Source organism: Myxocyprinus asiaticus, chromosome 41, assembly GCF_019703515.2.
Source record: "Myxocyprinus asiaticus isolate MX2 ecotype Aquarium Trade chromosome 41, UBuf_Myxa_2, whole genome shotgun sequence".
NCBI lineage: Eukaryota > Metazoa > Chordata > Actinopteri > Cypriniformes > Catostomidae > Myxocyprinus > Myxocyprinus asiaticus.
The window spans coordinates 9382251-9400515 of record NC_059384.1 but is presented as its reverse complement, the minus strand read 5'-3'; the positions used below and the strand labels follow the sequence as shown (position 1 = coordinate 9400515).

At 34.6% G+C, this 18265-nt stretch overlaps 1 protein-coding gene across 1 annotated transcript; it reads right to left on the bottom strand.

Moving 5' to 3' along the window:
* Nucleotides 1–2408: 2408 nt before the first annotated feature.
* LOC127431463 (putative ferric-chelate reductase 1) lies at nt 2409–18237 on the bottom strand. Its single transcript, XM_051681869.1, has 16 exons — nt 17857–18237; nt 17571–17754; nt 15908–16044; nt 15718–15815; nt 15495–15591; nt 15177–15371; nt 11965–12066; nt 11727–11871; nt 11026–11133; nt 10832–10947; nt 10177–10263; nt 7238–7329; nt 7078–7136; nt 6530–6670; nt 4911–4936; nt 2409–4773 (listed from the first exon to the last, which is right to left on the bottom strand). The coding sequence occupies exons 1-16, from the start codon at nt 17887–17889 to the stop codon at nt 4681–4683; spliced, it is 1713 nt and encodes a 570-aa protein (XP_051537829.1). The 5' UTR covers nt 17890–18237; the 3' UTR covers nt 2409–4680.
* Nucleotides 18238–18265: the final 28 nt, after the last annotated feature.

Here is an 18265-nt window from a genome sequence, read left to right as displayed (position 1 = left end):
ATTCTCAGACCATTAAAGCACAAAAAATCACATAAAGGCAGCATAAAAGTAATCCATATGTCTGTGACAGATCACTAGCTCTTTACTGGAGGAAGCAAAGGCAGGGGTAAATGTTCAACGCAAGTCTTTTATTTGACACACTTTCTTGTCTAACACAACAAGGTTTGCTTTTAAGCACAACACAAACACACAGAACACTCTGCTGCATGTGTCTGTCTCGCCCTCCTCCGGCAGTCTGGAATGCCCTCTTATCCCTCTCCAGCTCTCACTGTAACACAGAACAGCTGTTAGAGATAATTTCCCACAGGTGTCAATCCTTACCGTTCTTCCTCTCCCGGCCTCGCTCTCCACAGACGTCGCTCAGCCATGCCCACATCATCACAAAATCTTTTGAAGCGATGCAATCGCTTTTGGTAAGAAACAGATCAACATTTAAATATTTGGTTTTTTTACTATAAATCTTCACTTTCACTTTCACTTTCAGAAAGACACAAGGCAGCTTTGATAGAACAGTTGATGAAAGATCCATCTTAAAGTTTTTGAAGGGATGGAGCTTGATATGTTTTGTTCTACCAAACAGACAGTAATTAATGAGTGTATTTTAAAAATAACAAATCATAAACAAATAAAAACAGAAAATTGTACTTTACTATTTTTTAACTAGTCAATGGTTTATCTCCTCATTTGGGCCTTGAGGTTTCAATGTATTAAAGTACCAGAAGTATCAAGCCCTATTATCATAAATTAATGCTTATATTAATTACATAGCACCAGCAACATGAAAGTCAAAATTCTCAGGAAATACACATGCTGAAAAGATGCAGATATACAAATATTTCTACTTAAGCTCACATCGTAGTGTTGTTACAACTCTAATGAAGCCAACTATAAATTTGGATATAACATGTCACTAAAGATTTCTGTAGTTGAATTGAAACTGCATTATTGAGAGAGGAGTCATTTCTCACAACAGAAGAAAGCCATGCTGTGTGTGTCTACATATATCAGCAGTAATGGGCAGACACACCTAATCCTACAGACATTACATCACATATAACAGCTCTCACAGAAACCACAGCCTCACAAAAAGACTGTAAGTTTATACTGTATTTATTCTTTGTGGACCTAAACCAAAAGAATTGAACATATTGAAATATGAAAAAAAGAAAAGAAAAAAGAAAAGAAAAAAAATCTAAAAGAGACACAAAAACACAGGCCCTAAAATGGTCTATTTAGTTTTAAATCCATTTGCAGTGTTTGAATTCTGAATCATTTAGATGTTCTGAAAATAGAAGTAGGAAAAAAATATTGACTGCTTTTTCCAAGTCATATCAAGATGTTTCTATCTAATAAACTGGCTCTTTTTTTAGATATTAAAGCAAAAAATAAAATAAAATGAAAATAAAGTAGCTATAGTTAGCTACAGTTTTGTTTAAAAGCTGATACCATGTAGAGAGCAAATGTTGCAACCACCTTTGCCTCACTGAGGATATGTTAAAAGGATAGTTCACCCAAAAATGAATTCTCTTATCATTTACTCATGCCATCCCAGATGTGTACGACTTTCTTTCTTCTGCTGAACACAAACAAAGAATAGCAAGAATATCTCAGCTCTGTAGGTCCTCACATTACAAGTGAATGTGTACCAACATTTTGAAGCTCCAAAATGCACATAAACACAGCATAAAATAATCCATATGACTCCAGTGGTTAAATGTATATTTTCAGAATCGATATGATAGGTGTGGGTGAGAAACAGATCAATATTTAAGTCAATTTTTACCTTAAATTCTCCTCCCTGCCCAGTAGGTGGCAATATGAATGAAGAATGCAAATCACCAAAAAGAAAAGGAATGTGAAAGTGAAAATGGAGATTTATAGTACAAAATGACTTTATTATATTTATCTGTTTCTCACCCACAACTATCCTATCGCTTCTGAAGATATGGATTTACACTGGAGTCATATGGATTACTTGTATCCTTTTGGAGCTTCAAAGTTTTGGTACCCACTGACTTGCATTGTGAGGACCTACAGAGCTAAAAATCTTGAGTTCGGCAGAAGAAAGAAAATCATACACATCTGGGATGGCATTAGGGTGAGTAAATGATGAGAGAATTTTCATTTTTGGATGAACTATTCCTTTAATTGATAAACTGAATACATTTGATTTCCTAATAACAGTCATTGCTAGATGGATCATAAGTGTATTTAATGTCAGATTAATTTCTTCTATCGGGAACACAGATTAAATATACAATAAATCGGATATGGTGTTCAGATGTTCTCAAGCAGCATTTGTGAGGAATGAAAACCAGAAAGTATGACGTATTTCGCAAAAACAACTTAAAAATATCCTTTGCTTAGGGAAATACAAGTAGAAATCCATTAAGTCTCTCTAAATTATTAAACTGGACTTGGTACAGTGAATATTTCAGAAACATGCTGCAGGCATAGCCAGTCCTGCCTCTGTTCAGGTCCAGGGGCCCTAAAGCAGTTCAGCAAGGGTGCATCTCTGGATCACTGGCCCTTCATGCTAATCAGCATTAGTCAGACCATCTCCAATGATTCACACGGCAAGTTTGAGCATCATCAAGTCAAGTTCAAAACTATACTGCAAAGGGTTCAACTAAGGACTAATTCAATTTAAACTTCTCTTAAAATCCTGCAAACCACTGCAAGAAAAATAATTCACCTGTAGAATCTTGTGACTTGAAAGGGTCAACATGATTGTGGCTTGTCTTCTGGTATTTTATGGTTGTGTTGAAATCGAATGTGATGTTAAGACTATTTTCTGATTTAAAGCGAGATGAAAGGATGGCCCCTGACCCTGAAACAGTGTATTGGTTAGCAAAGTGCTAGTATTAAACTGCAAGGGCCATGCGCTTTTCTTTCTGTTTCCTCTCTGCTGTGCCACAACTTCCCTTCTCCATGTTTACCAGCCGGACACCAGGAGGCCAGTGCTGAAACAGCAAGAACTAAGCGGTACAACACTGTAAAAGATGAAAGCCTACCAGCTGACTTCATACAAGCTGCTAAATCAACACCAGAGCAACACAGCGGCCTGTTTCTTTTTACAAGTTTGTGTGAGGAGTGTTCCTATGCAGAATGTTGAACATTAACCAATATAACATTTTAATGTTTTATTAAAGCAGGGAGGTAAAGACAAGGTATAAAATAAGCAGAAGATACCGTTATTTTGATATTTATTTCAAGTTAACATGAAATCAAAATTGACCCTATTTACTTTCTTATGTTTTTGGTCTTCTTGTTAATGACTCATCAGTGCACATTTTTTCCAAAGAAAATAAAATTGTTATCTTTGTAATCTTTCATCAAAATGTAACTTGATCTGCCTCTGAAACAACTTTCCTTTTCATCTGATGTCACCAAACCCTTTTATTTTTCAACCCCTTCCCTCCAACAACCTTTCTACTAGAGACCACTTTTCATAATCCAGTCAATACCCAGTAGATAAAAGGAATTCCTGCCCTAATTTTTTTTTTCCTTGTTGAATATCTCATTTCACTACGTCACAGAAATAAAATGGGTTGTGAATGCCATTTCATGTTGACATATAGCACCTTTTTACAGTGTTGTTTAGTGTGTATGAAAAACAACTTAAGGCCAGTGAAAATGTATAAAACACTTTTCTGATATAAATCCTGGATTAATCTGGTTTGTCTAGCTAAATCATCCAGTTTAATGATGATCATCCATACCCTTGTCTCAGCATTTCCACAATTTCAGTAATTAGGGATCCAGGAAATAAATAACATGGTTCCATTTATTAGTATATAAAGTGATAAAATATATTTATGCTAAATAATTCACCTGCTGAATTGTTTGGAAATATACAATACAAATATTTTACATAGTTGCTTAGAACAAAAAAAAAAAAAAAAAAAATAAAAAAAAAATACATATGACACTGCCATCTAGTGGTTGGTTGCTTTTGTTCTGATCAAAATACAAAACCTGTTCACTGCATACAGTTCACTCCAAAATGAACATTCTGTCATCATTTACTCACCCTCATGTTGTTCTAAACCTTATAATTTCTTCTGTAGGCAAAATGTTCAGTCTCAGTAACCATTTACTTACACTGTATGGAAAAAAAAGATGCAATGAAGGTAAATGGTGACTAATACTGACAGTCCATAACAGTCTACCTTAAATCTCCTGTTGTGTTCCACAGAAGACAGAAAGTTATATGAGTTTGGATCAACATAAAGGTGAGTAAATGATGGCAGAATTTTTCTTTTTGGGTGAACTATCCCTTGAAGTTTCATTTATGAAAGTTAAAATATACACCAATATTTAATTCAAACATTTTGAGATAGAGAGAGAAAAAAGTCTGACCACCCTTTCAACAGACAGTTTTCAACAATTTGCACTATTGTTCTTCCATCTCATTGGGTAACTTACAGTACAGTCATTGCAGGGACTTTCTCCTAGCAAAACACAGTTAAGTTCTTTTCTCAAAGGCACAATGGTGATAGCGAAACTCTACTTAGTATCAACCAAAAAAACTGAAACAAACATCATGAAGGAGATTTAAGGATATACTGGGCTTTTATGGAAATACAAATTAAGATGTACTGAGTTGATTATAAAAATTAAACAAATAGCTTTATTTATTTACTTATGCAAAATCTGTCTGTGGCATGTTGGACTTTCTTAACCTGCTCTGCCTATTCCAACAAGGAGTGCTATCAAGAAGGCCAGGTTTCCCAATAGAAACAGGATAAGCAGGACCATTTCAGTGCTCATCTGTTCATAACAAGAAATAAAAAAACATATCAGTTAAGAATACTAAATATTTCACTCTTAATGATTACTTTATTCATATGTTTAATTTGCTTAATTATCTATATAATGAAATTTGAGACATTTTATGTTGGACTTACCCCACCAAAAGAGCAAATCTCAGCATCTAAAACAGAATACAAAAGTTTATCAGCAAAAAAAAAAGCAATAAGTCACGAGAGTGTGTGCGCTAAAGTAATTTCAACATGGTTTAAGGGGTGTTTTTTAGCACGATACAAAGCGGAGTGCCTAAAACTCTAGGTGCATCCCAAATTCTGGACTATTCTAAGCCATTTTGTAGTGTAAGTAGTGCGAGAAGTATGTTAAACAGAAAATGCAGTGTAGAAGTGTACTTCAAGTACCCGGATGATGCACTTTTTCAACCGTCAAAACAGAGTGTGGAATGTTGGACACTTCATGCACTCAGCGCACGCAGCTTGCCATAGATAGCGGAAAGGGCGGAGTTACCTGGCTGCGCTGCTGGTCTGACAAAACAATTGTAAATAATGAAGAATGTAGCAGCTGGCGAAGCTTCAGTGGATACAGCACCTTACAAATGTGAGTTGAATGCTTTACCATCACCCCAAGCGGTGTAAATGTGTATGTTGTTTAAGATACAAGTGTTAAACTGAGGTTGGCTAATGCGCTAATGCTAGCAGCAACACATCACATGCGTTTGAAACGTCACTTCCGTCAGCTGATAAACAGCGAAAGCTTCTGTGTAGTAAAAACCATTAAGTGTTCCATTTGGGACAATACTTTGAAAATTCATACACTACATGGCTGAGTGCATAGTATATTTTGCAAGTGCATAGTGTATAGTGTGTCATTTGGGACGCAGCTTCTTTAACCTCTTAACCATGTTACAATCACTGTAACTTAATGACTCAAGTAGAATATTGCTTTTAAAAACATTTGCAATAGCAATATTTTAAGACAACAATGTTCAATAAACAGTTACCAAAACATATTGCTAATAGGCTAATTATCGGAACAAAAATTCTTCGTCTGTTTGCAGCTTCTAAGCAACATAGCAACTTGCCGCATTTATATAGAATGTGGCTTTTCATGAACACGGAAGTGTTCCCCGATTCATAACAGAAGCCTTTTTTTTTTTTTTTTTTTTCTGGTCTGTAGTGTTTTCATTAGCATGTTTTTAGCGGCTAATGTGTTGTTTTAATGTATTAAATGTGTAAAAATTGCCAAATAAAAAAACATGTGGCTCCATAGTGCCAGTACTTTACAAAGTTACGATGACTGTCTTGTGACAGTGCCTTACCCGAGATGACATGAAGCAATGGCACAAAGTCAGTTATGCTGATATCAATAACTACTTCGAGTTGTTATGACCGCCAACAACTGCACAAGTTGAGGCTGAACAAACTTTTACTCCAACTAACACTTAAAATGGTCGTTGTTCTCCGCCTGGATTGATCGATTCAATGTTTTTTACATTTACAGTCCAGTGGTAATCAGAATCATTATGGCACCGCCAGTGGTTAGTCAGGAAAACTATGGATAATCAGTTTTCATGGCTTTGAATGAGGCTCATACAATCAGAATTTAGAGACGTAACAACTTGTTTTATAAATCTAATTTGAAAAGGACAAAAAACAACTTTATGTGTTTTATTCAACACAATTAAAGTTGCTATTATTCTGCAATCAATATACAATACATGCTACTTTACAGTAAACATGAACAGCGACTGCAGTGTTACCTTTTTTCTTGGAGCGCATGTTCAGATCTTGTAGAGCAAACATCAGGGCCTCCCAGGCAACAAAACCACCCATAACTTTCAACATCCACTCATCCTCCTCAGATCCTTCAATTAGTGACAGACCACTGAAAATTGCTGCCACTAAGACACAAAATGAAAAGAGAGATTAGAGATTTTCAAATATAGTGTAATGCCATATCATTAAAAAACCTTATAAAACCCTCAACAGAGCAGTAGTTCATGTACATGCAAATATATATAAATAAATAAATATACATATACAAATATATGAAAATATTAATTTCATTTTTTCATGACATTTTAACTAATATGTTTGGCATTAAATTATGTAATTATTTATTATTAATGTTAACATTTTTGTTCATTAATAGACCCTATTTATTTATTAATGAAGTGACTTTAAAGTGTTACCAATAGAAGAATTGATCAAGATGATGAAGAAAAAGTTATTAAAGGTACCAAGAGAACCTGTTATTGAGGTATAAAGCATAGCAACTTTATGACTATCAACAATAACATTTTCATACCTGCAAGGCCTTTGATAGCTAAAGCAATGAAGCAATGAGCCCAGTTGAAGATAAATCTCCTGCAAAGAAAACCATCAAAGTGAGATACTGTATATGATCTTATCTTTACTTTACTCTTTTCTCTTATTTGGTTAGACAGGAGAGGTAAATGTTGTCTAACCGCTCATGGTGTGGCTCACATCGGAAAACAGCTACAATCGGTTGAATAAGACTAAGAATCATCACCAAACAGCCCAGTACAGGATGAGCCCCCTAAACACACACACGCACAAATAAGCTTAAGACACTTCTATTGAAACATCTGAATAATATAACTAAAATGAAATTTTTAACCTCTGTCCTGTTAACATTTGCCGTTCTCTCAAAGAGAGTGTTTTTACTGTTAAATGACAAATTAATCTTGACAACCTTTATACTATGTTAAATCTTCGATATTTAATTTCTAAATACTATTTTGTTATACCAATAACATTATTCAAAATTTGGGTATGTAATTTTTTTGGAGTTGTGCTTGAAAGAAAATTGAATGTTAAGAGGAAAGAATACAGTATATTAATATATTCTTTTACTTTTAACTCATGTTCTGTTGAGATTGACTGTACTTTTTATGTTTGGGGTCCCAGAGGTCCCAATGCTGTACATTTTAAAATAATAAAGTAACATTATTTCTGTTTGAGGTCAGTTTACCCAATACATTAAATATCAAAATAAACAACTGCCAGGAGTATAGATTTCTATATTGTGCACACCAATCAGAAAATCTTAGCATGTGAAAATGTATTTGATATTTAGTCGATATCAAGGGGGTCTCTGAGACCACAAACATAAGTATTGTAAAAAAAAAACATTTTTAAGTATGTTATCAAGCTGAAATCTGCATGCAATCAGTTCTCGTATGATTAGGAAAAGTCATTATTAAAGGGATAGTTCACCCAAAAATGAAAATTCTCTCATCATTTACTCATCCCAGATGTGTTTGACTTTCTCTCTTCTGCTGAACACAAACAAAGATTTTTAGAAGAATATCACTGCTCTGTAGGTCCATTCAATGCAAGTGAATGGTGACCAGACCTTTGAAGCTCCAAAAATCACATAAAGGCAGCATAAAAGTAATCCATAGGACTCCAGTGGTTTATTATACATCTTCTGAAGCGATGCAAGCACATTGAGGCAAGAAACAGATCAATATTTCAATCCTTTTTTACTATAAATTTTCATTTTCACTTGCAAAGTTAAAGGTGCAATATATACAATTTTGTATGTAATATTTGCCTTTTTTTTTTTTGCCAATGTGTGAACGGCTTGTAATGCAACTTAAAAAATGAGCCCTCCTCGGACTTCCTAGGTTGCCTATTAAAGCCTGTAGACTGATTTTCATGCGAAGGGAGCGGGTCACTTTTACCAGGAAAATCCAAAGGATGTGATGTTTATGCGTGCTCCCAAGAGCATTGCCTCAGACAGTAGCTCCTTTTCCGCTATTCAACAGCGACAACAAACTGCAACACTCGGTAACGTTATCTTAGAGATGGAATCCAGCAAACGACCGGCTCCCAGCACAACACTGACTCCTACACAAACTCAGAGTAAGCCAAAAAAAAAAAAAAAACATTTATCTACTGAATCCCATCTGGCTAAGCGGGAACGTGGTCATGGTCGAGCGAAAACTAGAGAGAACATCGGCAAGGCATTTGATTCCTGGAGGGACCTTCGTTTGGTTTTGGGGATCAAAACCGACCCTGAATTGGTGTTCTTCTTATTGGACAGGTAAGCTTACATAACTGCAAAGCATGTGAAATATAGTGCCATAAGGACTGATCTGTGTAATTTTAGCTAACTTGATCTTGCCTGCTAACGCTGACGAATTGCAAGCTACCTTGCTTCATAACTTTCAAATAATTTCAACGATCTTCTCTTTATACTAAAAGTCAGGTTAATGTCAATGTTAATCTGTAATTATTCAGCAACGTAAACTACAATAATACATGAAATGAATGCTAGACAATGTTCAAGATAATGCAAAAAGCTCCATTCATTAGTGTAACGTAACTTGGTTATACAGAAAATATATACATTCTATTATTATAAAACAATAGCGCATCGATATATCAAAATGACAGTTGTGATGGAATCACATCAATACTGAATTGTGTCAACATATTTATAATGTACAGTCTATTTTATAAACAACTCCTGTCATCATCCACCAAATTTAGCTAACAGCTACTGATAAAGCTGGCTAGCTAGCTAACACCAAAATAGGCTATCCTATAAATGCAGTCAAACTACAGTCTTGCATAGTCAGACCTATATCCACACTTTGTTTTAGCCCTGTTCCAGCACTGGAGAGTCAAATATAATACGCAGTCTCAAAGTTTGTAGTAAAACAATCATAACTGTGTAATTTTAATTATGCTACCTCATCTGTCAGCATGATGTCAGTGAATCACGTTCAGCCTCTTTGTACGTTACGTCATTGTTTTGGTCGATGCGCGCTCGCATCCCTATGGAGTGTGTGCACGAGCACGAGCAACAGGTAGCTGGCTGCAGTTCACTTACTGGCCACAGGTGTCATTAATAACAAGGGTTTCTGAATCTTACATACTGCACCTTTAAGAACGTGAAAGATTTATAGTAAAAAAGTACTTAAATATTTAGCTGTTTCTCACCTACACCTATTATATTGCTTCTGAATACATAGATTTAACCACTTGAGTCATTTAGACTACTTTTATGCTGCCTTTATGTGATTTCTGGAGCTTCAAAGGTCTGGTCACCATTCACATCCATTGAATGGGCCAACAGAGTTGAGATATTCTTCTAAAAACCTTCGTTTGTGTTCAGCAGAAGAAAGAAAGTCATACACATCTGGGATGGCATGAGGGTGAGTAAATGATGAGAGAATTTTCATTTTTGGGTTTAAGTTCTAAAACTGATGCTTTAATGTTAAATATGTTTATTAATCTATTAAAAGGGGCTTTGGGGTCTCGTACATCCCAATCAGAACATGATGGCAATATACTGTATGTGAATCATTAAAGTGTGTACTGTACTGTATGCAACTGTCATGTGCCATATATCAGTGTATGTATTTCTATTTACCCCGTTCCAATCCTGGGCATGAGAAAATACCAGTATGAATGCAATAGCTGTGGCAATAACTGAGAGGGCCATCAGCGTCACATGCGCCTGTGGGACAACACGTACATCATATTCATTATTCACATTCACTGCATGTCCTAACAAAACACATTTAACTGGGTTAAACTTACTACATGTCTAACACTTTATCACTTTCATTAACAAGTCATGAACAACATTATATAATGCTTAGCAATGTAGTTCATGCACATTCAAATACAAATATGTTTGTAAATATATGTATCAAAACTTGAATATCAATATGAATTAATGAAGTTCTGTTGAGCATTCAATAATGTAATAATGGTTACTTGCTATTGACTGTTATATACAAGTCATGTAAGTTAAAGTGTTATCGATACTCTACAACTTCATTCTTACCAATATCATATATTGCTTATCTTAACTGCACACATGCATATTACTGCACAACAACGTTCCCACTGTTATGCTGGTGTACCACATAGGTCAACATGGGATTGGCTGTAGAGACACAGTTTCAAATCTGATGCACCCAATTCACTGAATCAGGTATGTTAGATAAGGGGGGTCCACATGAGCAGGACTATGAAACACTGCTCTATTGTAAGGATAACAGATCAAGCAATCAACTCACCGAAAACCAGAAATCTTTACCGCAGCAGCCTCTCCCTTTGGCAACTCCCTTTAAATAGCGGGCAATGATCATCCCTAAACTGCCAGTAGTCATCCAGGATATTAACATCAGGGCACCTGGACCAGAGCAGCATCATTAGGACCACAATCACGCTGATGTGACGCACCAATGTGGAGGTACTGCCAAACACTCACCATGGGCTTTAAGGATCGCTGGGAATGGTTCACTGGTGATCATGTTTGGATTCAGCAAATTAGCCTTGCTAGCACCAACATATTTATTGGTGTGGGGCTGGATGTTACCTACAAGTTAAACTTTTCTCAGTTAAAGGAACATTCTGTAGTCATTAACTTACTCTTATGTCGTTCCAAACCTGTATGACTTCTCCTTGGAACATAAAAGGAGAATTTCTGAAGCATGTTCATGCTACTTTTTCCATACAGTTACAACAAAAGCATGTTGCGGCAAGGGGCAGCCAAGGACAAAAAAGCACTACAAAGGTACCATAAAAGTAGTCCATATGTCTCCTGTGATCTATTTCAAGTCACCTGAAGTCATACAAAAGCCTTGTGTGAGGAATTTTCATTATTCACTAAAAATCTTGCATTCTGCCATAGCTCTCAAATATTATTTGCGCTTTTGAATATTCAAACTTTGTAAACATTCTGCTATTGTTTTCCATTGGTTTGGTACAACATGAGGTTGAGTAAATTATAACAGAAAAAAAAAACATCTGGAACATTTTGTACAAAGCTATGAACTGATTAAATACTTAAGTACATTAAACCACAGCTTCAGTGTTACGTGACTACAAAACACAATTTCTTGCAGTTTTGGGGATTTTATACAATGTTGCAATTTTAAATCAGGCTTTTGGCGCATGCAAAGCACATACCTTGAATGGAGGGTCCTGACGCAATCATGAGGAAGTACTCGCTAGTGGATGTTGCTCTACTTCCTGTGCTAATGGGATTACGAGTCGTAAAGGAACAATTGATAACTCCATTTGTCAGCGCTGTCTTTATGTCAGACACATTCCCCTATATATCACATAGAACATAAGTGAGTGAGGATATCTCATCAAACAAAAGTTATAAATGGTGTTAGAGTAGAGGAGTGTAAACGGTCTGTACCAGCAAGAGAATATTTGGAGACTGTTTTCCAGTGGAAAAGGCATGTTGCAATTGGAGGTTGCCGCTAATGTCTATACCACAGATATAGATGTCATCATTGCCCTTGAAATAGAAACAAAACCCTTTGTAAAACCATCTCACTCATTCACTACCCACACATACTGTATTTGTACAGAGGGTTGGGAAGATTACTTTTGAAATGTATTCCACTACAGATTTCAGAATACATGCTGTAAAATGTAATTTGTAACATATTCCGTTAGATTACTTAAGGTCAGTAACGTGTTCTGAATACTTTGGATTTCTTCTTCAGCACTGGTAGATTTTTTCACTTGTTTTGACTATAAAAACTCTGCCAGTACAGTAAGACAAAATACACATGTTAAAAATACATTCTCTGAAAAACCTAAATATCTTATGCAGTGTTGTTTCTAAAACAAGATCAATCAAATTGATCTTGTTTTAAGGATTTTTAGATATTTTTACAGGAAAACCATTCAAAAATTATTATCAAGAATATGATTTTTTCCCTAATATCAAAGGTCTTATTAGAAAAAAAGAAATGATGATCCAATGTGAATTTTCTTGATAAAAAAATATGATCGTGCCTGGTAACATGTGCATGTAAAATGGCTAGAAATAGCATTTTAGCTTAGCGTAAAGCTGACAATTTACACAAGGTTTATTTCTATTTCTTCTGCTCCACACTTCAAACGTACTTCTCTGTCTGCTCGTATGAATGTAACACATCATAAGAAAGTGTTTCACCGCTGTTCAAATGCACTTTGGATCACATAATTTATATATAAAGGTTTTCCATCTGAAAGGACTAAATATTAAATGAAACAAATGACAATAAAATGCAAAGTAATCTCTTCAGTAATCAAAATACTTTTTGAATGTAACTGTATTCTAATTACCAATGATTTAAATTGTAACTGTAGTGGAATACAGTTACTTATATTTTGTATTTTAAATACGTAATCCCATTACATGTATTCCATTACTTCCCAACCCTGTTTGTACATAATGTGTATATTTCCACACAGAAATTAGGATTATTGATAATTACTAATTGTGGGCATTCGTTCCCAGATTTAAAATAATCCACATTCATCAACATTAAAACTAGGGTAAGAACAAATCTATGTGCGTATACACCTGTTGTTAATTTAGAAATTTTATGAAAGAACCTTTTCTGCACTCATAAGAAACACTTGTGCACAATTTTTAAAACCATTGTCTCATCATTCCTGGAAGAAGATCAAACCACAACCACAATGCACAGGTTTTTTTTTTTTATGTTTGTTTGATGTTGAGGAACATTTGGTCAGTGTAAAATGAGTCCGTGCTGACAGAGGTAGTTCTCAGATTAAGATTTAAAGTAGCTCAGTTCAGCAAATGTAGATACACATCTCATGTTAAATGAGAAATGTAATATGTCCAAAACTCACTTGGAAATATTATAATGTTTACTATGTAAACACACCTGTTGAGGTCAGCATCAAGGCAGGTCCTTATTGTAGCTTATTCTGGTCAAGATTACCCAGTTAGACAGGAAGACGTCACCTGACTGACAGGTAAAGTGGCCAACCACTGTATTTGTTTTTACGTTCTGTTTAGGCAGGGCCGGCCCATGGACTTGTGGGGCCCTAGACGAAATCATGAAAAATTGGCCCCACCAGTGTGAATACTGTCATAACTTTAAAACATCCATATAGCCACTGCAAACATGGTGAAAGAAAAAGCACTAAAAAAAAAGAATAACTTTATAGGTTGGTAGATGACAAAAAAGTTAAAGGTTAAAATGTACATAAATGTATAAGGGAAAGTGTGTATTTTACATGCAAGTCAGAATATGTTCAATATTTAAAATCTTCCCAATTTTAAACCTATCAACTTCAAATGATCTAGGATGTCTCAATTAATATTGTTATAATCTTTTTTACTTTTAATGTTAAAAATGCAGGCTATATGTATAGATATTAACATTAACCAAAATTATTAATTAAGTATTGTTCATTGTAAGTTCATGTTAACTAATGAAGTTAATGTTAACAAATACAACCGTAAAGTGCTACCCATTACAGTACTCAAAGAAAATGCTGTTTAAAATAGTTTTAGATGAAGAAAGTATTTCACACCGCAGTAAACTGCTGACAATGCTTGAAATATTATGTCATCTACCCACATAACTATGCGTGCATTTTATTTTTAGTGACACAAAATCAATTAACACAAAAAGTTGATCAGAATATGTGCGAAAGTAAATAAAAAAAAAAATAAAACATCAGTGAAAATCAGGTAGCTATACTGTAACAACGTGGGAAAAAATAAAGTATAAATAAAATTACAGATTTTAAAAAGGCCCTATAAACACAGCACCTCGAAAAATATATACAAAATAAACAAATATAAATATATGCAAAGTATAAACACATACCTCTGAGAGCAGATTTTGCAGATAGGATAGTTTGGTTATTTTGCAGATTAATAGGTCATATTTTCACCTGTGTACATTTTTTTACGTCTTTATGTCGGCAGTTTCTGAATTCCTTCCCAAGATTATTCGTGACAAGCCCTATGCTTTGACAAGCACTGTTTCTGCCATCTGTTCAACAATGTAAGCCTCAAACACTCAAATACCCACAAAGCAATATTTTTCATGACTTATTTTCTGCATTTTTGTCAGTCATGAGCATTATTCAGCAATGTATGTGATCTGTGTCTAATAGTACTAAGAAGTGGCGCTCAAGAATAAATTATGCAAATTACTGTGTACTGCTTATAGCTTTACTATTTGCCTACTATTTATATACACTGCTGTTATCGTAGTTGTTGTCACATTCAATTTGAGAATTATTCAGAGCTCATCTTATTATTAATAATATGATGCTTCTGGTTCTCACTGACATGGTGATTTGTTAGTTAAACGATGAGGTCCACACACTGATTGTGTGATCAGTGAAATACTTAGAACAACAGTGAAAATGTAATTAAAAGTCACTGATGCTTCTTCATATAGTTATGATATGATCTTGGACTATGCACTTTTTCACAGGGCCCCCCAAGCACTTTGGGGCTCTAGTTGGTCACCTATATCGCCTATAGGATGGGTCAGCCCTGCGATTAGGGGTGGGGTTATCTGAAATAGATTATACCATACTAATAGATCATTGTGGAAAAACTGAATTTAAATAAATAAGATGTACCATTTCCTGGTCATCCGAAAACCCGACTGAGACATATCCATCAGCCTTGCCAAATATTTCAATTTTCATCTGTGATTGATCAGTTGATGTCTGAACTGACATGAAGTAACAGCCTGTGTTGGTAGATGGGTCACAGTTGTTTGGCTGACTGTAACAGACTTTGCTTTTCCCACACTCAGAGTTTACTGTTGACACCTAAAATGTATGGAATGGTTTATGCTGATGAATATACAACAACATAAAAGAATAAAAAGAACCAAAGATGATTACTGTGGGATGTCATATTTGTAAAAGTTAACACAACGAATCCAAACTTACAGTTCGGGCCACAGTAGCAGTCCCTACACCATTATATGTTATCACTGAGCTCTTGACACCAACCCAAAAGGTTGAAAATTGTTTGGCAAATGTTGCACTGGAACAAAAAAAAAAAAAAAACTAAATATTCACTTGCAAATCACACAGTGATATATATAAATAATAGTATCATATAAATTGTAAATGATAAACAATCAATCTAGTGACATAGTAAAATTAATACCTGAACTCTATATTATTAAGTTGTCCAGACGTAGGGGCCTTCCATTTAGTTTGCACTGAAGTTTTTCCACTGTCTGATGTGTGAGAAACTGCACTATTCTAAATGTAATAAAATATTATATGAGAGAAAAAAAATGTATGTCTTTGTTTCTTCTGCACCAAACACTATAATAATGTAGATATATACTCACAGCCACTCCATTGCAGGTGAGGCCCTGCGAACCACTGGCTGTCACAGTAAAAGTGCCAATCGGAGTGCTCGATCCAACTCGACGTGCTTGTAACATAAACCCTTTAAATTCCACTCCTGATTGTGCACTAAGTGTTACTAAGAAAGCAGAAACAGTTCCATGAACGTCCTTAACTAAAGTGAGGCCCTCAACTAACATACATGAACTGATAAGCGTCTTGTATGGCTATGACCACAAGCTCTGAGCATTTAGCTAAAAACTGACAATAAAGACTCAAAGTAATGAATTACTACTGATAGGAAGCCAATAACCGATGTATAAAATAATACAGTAAAGCGTATCCACCTAAAAGAGGCAGTCTTTCATTTTTGTATATGTAGAGGGCATCTTGTTATTTTAAATTGTGCTTAGCCCATACATGGCCCACAGTTGTAAATCCTAATGTATCTTAATTAAAGAGGACACCCTGGGCTTTTCAGAGACACCAATTCTTTTTTATAGATTATAATTGTAAACAAACATCTAAATATACAGTGAGTTTTCAAAGCAGTATTTGATTTTCATTTACAAGAAAAAAATTAAAAACATTATTTTCCTTTTCAAGATTTTCATTAAAGCAGTTTTGCAGAGTTAAAGAAAATTAGATCAAAACCTAAAATTGTATTTTTTTTAATTGAATAATTGAAACAATTATTGCCATATGTTTCTTATGAACCAAAAACTATATTGATGTTCAAAAAAGCAAAATTGCAAAACTTTTTTTTTTTTTTTTTTGCTGGGTCTTATGAGGATATTATAGTCAGTGTTGGGTGTAATCTAATACAAAGTAATTACTTACTGTAGTCTAATTACTTTTTAGTTAAAAAAGTAGTTAGTATGAATTACTTTTTCAATTCTAGTAATAAAATTAGTTATTTTCAATTAATTTAATTACTTTTAAGTATGTTATAGGGATTTGCTTATTTTTAATATATTATTTATGTACAATAAATGAACTATAGACCCATAATGAGTCATTGTGAAAGAGAAATGTGAGGTGCTGAGTGTCTGACTTGTGTGTAACAATGAACAAGAAAGAAATATTGACATTATTTTGAATTTGTTGGGCGGAAAAGTGTTTTAGAACGTTAACTTAAAAGTAAAGTAATTAGTAATGTGATTACTTTTTCAATGAATTAGTAAAGTAATCTGATTACAGTTTTAGAGGAAATAATGATTTGTAGTGGATGGCTATTTTTAAGTAACTTACCCAACACTGATTATAGTACATTAAAGTATGGGATAGTTTATTTAGTATGGTATCTATTTACCATTTATATTAATAAACTTTATAAAAAAATAATAAAAAAATAATTTCTTAAAGTTTGGCTACATATAATATATACAGTATACCTTTATACTGTATATAATAGGTGGTAAATGCTTTAATAGGACATAGTATATTTAGTATGGTATAGTATATACTATATAAAACAAATCTATTTCTTAAGTGTTTGTAGAGTTTAGCACTGACCACATAGCAGGCAATATAGAAGGTCTATACTATAACTAATACTATAACACTCACTGGTAACATTGAAACCATAGACTCACTAAACAGCACAAGATTGAGAAAGCAATGCATGTCCTCCAAAAACTCATACAACAGAACAAACTGCCGCACCTGTGATTTCATCGCCCTCTTTAAAGCTAGTCCTGTCAGAAGTAACGTTGAATGGAGAAGAAATGTTCTGTGCGCTGTAGAGCAGGTGTCCGGGTGTCATAGAGTCACATACACGGCTGACAAGTCCATTACCATATGACTGCACGATCCCCACACAGGCGGAGAGGAGAATTAACACCAGCATCTGGGACAAGATTTACAAGGTAACAAAAACAACAGAACGGGTAAATGTACCAATAAACGACGACTGAAAAAAGAGAGAATGGAAAATCTTGTTAAAATCAACCTTTTCTAAGGAAAAGTTTGTGGATGAGGCCATCGTTGTCTCTTTGTATTAGCTGACCTTGACCTATGCTCGGCAATCCAGACACTTTTAGCTGTGCCGATAGTGTCATTAGGGGCGGGGCTTTACCTGAACAGGTAATGTGACACCGGTCCATTATGCGATCTAGCGCAGTTATTCTTATGTATGTGTTTTTTACATGTACCTACATGATATGGAATCATCTGTAATCATTGGGTTTAGTGATGGGTTTATGGTTGTCAATATAGTTAACACTAGAATACAAGGTGTAATACAAATTCCACTAATAATCAATTGCAGTATTTATTATTGCATGTTGTTCCTCAGTCTAAGTACTAACCCTGTATGGTTCCAACCATGGAATAAATTTTCCATGAGAGTTTGTTTTGTA

Bases quoted from the DNA above. Each gene is read 5' to 3' on its own strand.
- LOC127431463 (XM_051681869.1), bottom strand. From the start codon at position 17,889: ATGGCCTCATCCACAAACTTTTCCTTAGAAAAG. The intron at 16,045-17,570 runs GTGCGGCAGTTT...CTGCTTTCTTAG, and splicing joins AGAGGGCGATGAAATCACAG to TAACACTTAGTGCACAATCA. The intron at 7,330-10,176 runs GTAAATAGAAAT...GTGTGTGTTTAG, and splicing joins ATGCCCAGGATTGGAACGGG to GGGGCTCATCCTGTACTGGG.